This window comes from Pteropus alecto, unplaced genomic scaffold (assembly GCF_000325575.1).
Source record: "Pteropus alecto unplaced genomic scaffold, ASM32557v1 scaffold23, whole genome shotgun sequence".
Classification (NCBI taxonomy): domain Eukaryota; kingdom Metazoa; phylum Chordata; class Mammalia; order Chiroptera; family Pteropodidae; genus Pteropus; species Pteropus alecto.
The window spans coordinates 3,286,233-3,290,083 of record NW_006435837.1 but is presented as its reverse complement, the minus strand read 5'-3'; the positions used below and the strand labels follow the sequence as shown (position 1 = coordinate 3,290,083).

The 3,851-nt window shown below is 34.0% G+C and overlaps 1 protein-coding gene across 1 annotated transcript in view; it reads right to left on the bottom strand.

Moving 5' to 3' along the window:
* Window positions 1–404: 404 nt before the first annotated feature.
* EIF1AX (eukaryotic translation initiation factor 1A X-linked) overlaps window positions 405–3,851 on the bottom strand; it is a 15,795-nt gene continuing 12,348 nt past the window's right edge. The window contains exon 7 of the mRNA XM_006911622.3: window positions 405–2,198. Coding sequence (XP_006911684.1) covers window positions 2,193–2,198 — 6 coding nt within the window. The 3' untranslated portion in view covers window positions 405–2,192. The remainder of the gene's footprint in view (window positions 2,199–3,851) is intronic.

Below are 3,851 nucleotides of genomic sequence, written 5' to 3'. Positions count from 1 at the left end.
CAGCCAATACATTCACTGCACTGATCCTTAGAATCAGCCGGATGGATAAACTTTTAAAAATGCAAATTTATGACCTTATCTCGACACTTCCAAATCAGAATCTTATTATGGAGTCTAAAAAAAAAAAAAAAAACAAAAAACCAAAAAACAAAACCACTGCCCCCCCCCAAAAAACATTTAAGGACCACTTAAATTCCTCATTTGAAATAGAATCAAATCAATGAAATTATACAATTTCCACATTAAAGACGATAGTAAAATAATTCCTCCACGTAGTGTTGGATAAGAGCTACAACTTTACCCCAACTATTTTAATTATTATGATTTGAGATTTTCCAGGATGCAAGAGTACTGTATTGAGCTGTTGCTACCAAGGAAAGAAAAAAAAATCACTGGCAAACACATGAATTTGAGCATTGTTGTAATTTTTAAAGAATCTTTAGATCAACCATATTTATTACAGGAGGTAAGTAGAAAAACTAATGTTTGAGTTGCACCATCCCTACCGTAAACTGTATCACAGACGGAGTTTAAACCTTCTTGGTAAAATAATGTGGATCTGTATCTACTACAAATTTAGCAAAAACACTTTCATGTACAGAACCCTTATCTTAGGAGGTTTTAGATTACTGATGGAAGACAATCACTAAGTCAATTCCTAGAGGCTAAGGTTTCTTGTATTAAAAAGCAGCCCATGGTCTCAGATGCATTCCACCTAAAAATGCCAAATAAGAAACACGGACTGCAATTGTCCAATCTTAATTTCTAATCTTTAACAATGTTTTATAGAACCTCAAGACTCTGATTCCAGAGCCTGCATACTTAAGAAGTTACATTAAATGTGGGATGAGAGATCTGCTTGTTTTTTGGAAGCCATGGTTAAGGTTTATTCATTCCCCTTGATATTACTTTTCATCACTGAAGTTTTCTAGAAAACTCCATGATGGGTCTCTTGTTGTAAAGTTGCATACGATTTCAATGTGCCTAGTGGGTCTAACCAGTCCAGCCCTTCATTTCACTTTACCAGAGCTGATAACAAAAAACTCAGTTAAGAGTCGATCTAAATGCCCAAAGATACGAGCAAAAAATTTTGTACACGCAAAATACACCCTAATCACAAAATAAAGGTTAATATACTGTACTGTGCAGCATGACATCTTTATTATTTTCTCCGCTGTAACTTGTTCATTCATAAAATGGAGACCATCTTTTCATTAAGTTGTTATTCCCCTATTTGCCCAGCTTAGGGATAATTTGAAAAAGGCTTAATTTGTACAAGTTGTTATGAAACTAAATGTTCATTTATATATAATTTAAGTGTTTATAAAGCACTCAAAATTGTAGCTTACATGTGTATAACTTCTGAAACAAAATGACACAACATAATCTTTTCGTCCTATAAAAATATTCTACATACATGCATATGATCAAAATATTTTCTTGGTTGGGAAATTTCCTATGCACAGTAAGTAAAAAAAAAAAAAGTTGACAACTGTACCAGTATTTCCAGCGTTAACTGGGTGCCTCCTAGTGTTCAATTTCTGCAATTACTAACCTTACAAATTCAAAATTGCTATTAAAACCCAGGTTCTAAAAACTGCATTTTGAAATGCTTTTTTCTTGATGTTTCTAGTGGCAAAAAATGAAAACAATGTACATGATATCAAAATTAGTATAAAAATAGCCACATGCTACTTAAATATGAAAAACAGACCTAATTAATGTTGACTTCAAATACGAGTTTCTGCCACCCTTATATTTTATCAAAATCTCAAGGGAACATCTAGGTAACTGGAATATACAGAAAGTCACCATACAGTCAACAGGCAAGTCAACTAGGGCTTAATCATGATCTATAGTGAGTGTTGGGCAAACGGCTTATTCAAAACATCCATTTACTTACTGGAAGTGGTCAAAGTAGAAGAGGTAATGCATTTTTCCCTCTTTTTAAAAATAGTAGATGTGCTCTTTTACCCATAAGCTCCATTACAACGAAATGACAAAGTGGGCTTAACATTTCTCTTAATTCAGCACTACTAATTTTTAAAGAAATATCTTAGAGATGAATCGGTCTGCTTTAATAAATGGCACTCAAACTAAGGAAATTTTGATCTTCTTTAACAGGTCACAGCCAAAATCCAAACTGTCGAACAATCCTCAGAGAAATCGGAATGTAAAATGTTGAGTTCCATTTAGATCTGAAAGGGAAAAGAACATCAGATCAACTGAAAAACGAATTCTTATATTCCAGTAGTCTACCATGTAAGGGAGACTTGCATCCCCTTAGGTATCTGGGAAACAAATCTAGTACGAAGAGGAAATTCTGTATCCAGGCTTTTCTCAATTCTGGTCTGCTGTCATTAAATCTTTATTTACATCCTCCTTCAGAATGTTACATGCCATGCTGAATAAAGTTTAGCATCTCCTTCCTTCTGTGCTGGTGATTTTTTATTTTGGGGGTGGGAGCAGACACAGGGGAGCATCATTTAAGAAAGGAACAAGTGTGAAATTGACCAAATTCTCCTCCTCTGTCAAGCTGGGTTATAGGAGTGAAGGCTAGAACCATCTAGAAAAATGTCTTGGGGAAGTAGGGTTCTCAGGTGATAAAGCAACCCATATAGAATGTTCAAGATAACGTATTCAGGCGTGTTCTCTGGTTAGGTTAATTTCCTAAAGAGGCCTTCTACCGCAGCTCAGATGTCAAAATGTTTGGATCACTCCTTAATCTACAACACTATAGGTCCATGTCAGGCTCCTGTCACAGAATATTATTGATAAATCTAGTGCCCAAGTATCACTGGCAGTTTAGTCATAAGAATCCTCTGGCTCAGGGTCTCTGAAGGGAGTGACATTAAAAAAATAATAGAATGGTGCATTTATTTCTTATCCTTTTTCTATTTTAGAGTATGCTTCCAAATGAACATAGCATTAGTAGAGTGGTACTATATGTTAAAGGACTGTGAGATAAATAAAGGTACAAACATAATAAATCAAGTATAGAAGAATGTTAATTGTAGAATCTCAGTGGTACATCTCGCTTGTGATGTCTAACTCAGACTTTCCTAAGACCAGTGTTTGTATTTAAAAACTCTGGTAATTTTTTTGTACAGTCTTGGTCAGGAACAACTGCTCTAGGTATTTGAAAATTTCGTCTTTGAATCAAATCAAATGTTAGTATTTTTAGACTTATCCACACATGTGGCTTCTGAACTGCATTTTGTCTAAAGGAGGTTAAAAAGAAGAGTCCAAACCAGATTTAAGAGTAATTTACGATATCACCCCAATTATTAAATAAGTTTATATTGCCAAAAAATAAGTGTGAACTTCATTTAAATATTTTAAGAACAGAAGGGCAATGAGACAGATATTCTTGTGAGCTTCACTGCTTTGTTAGAAAAATCAATACTTTCCTCAAAATAAACACACTAACTTCAAATCAAGAGTTTGCCAATAGTGCATATCCGGTAGAAAAAACAACATAATGGCAAAAGGCCTCAATTTTAACAAAGCTTTTTTTAATGTATGGTTATAATTTCAACACTTCTTATCAAGCTGGCTCAATCAAGATTCTTCTTTTAACATACAAGTATTTTGACTGAGAAGGCAAGTTTCTTTGATCTTTCTCACAATTAAATTTCTTAACAGCTATCTCTCTAGACACTCTTAATTAAACAAGTTATGCTCCCAATGCCTGACATTCATATTGCCAAAGCAAGTATCTATCTTTCTAGGAAATGTTGGGAAAGATTATATGAATTCTCAAAGTATGAAGAGTTTGACTAGCTGTCTACTGAGTATTTTAATTCACGGACAAGTCTCAAAATATACCCTTATTTAATTGTTCAACATTC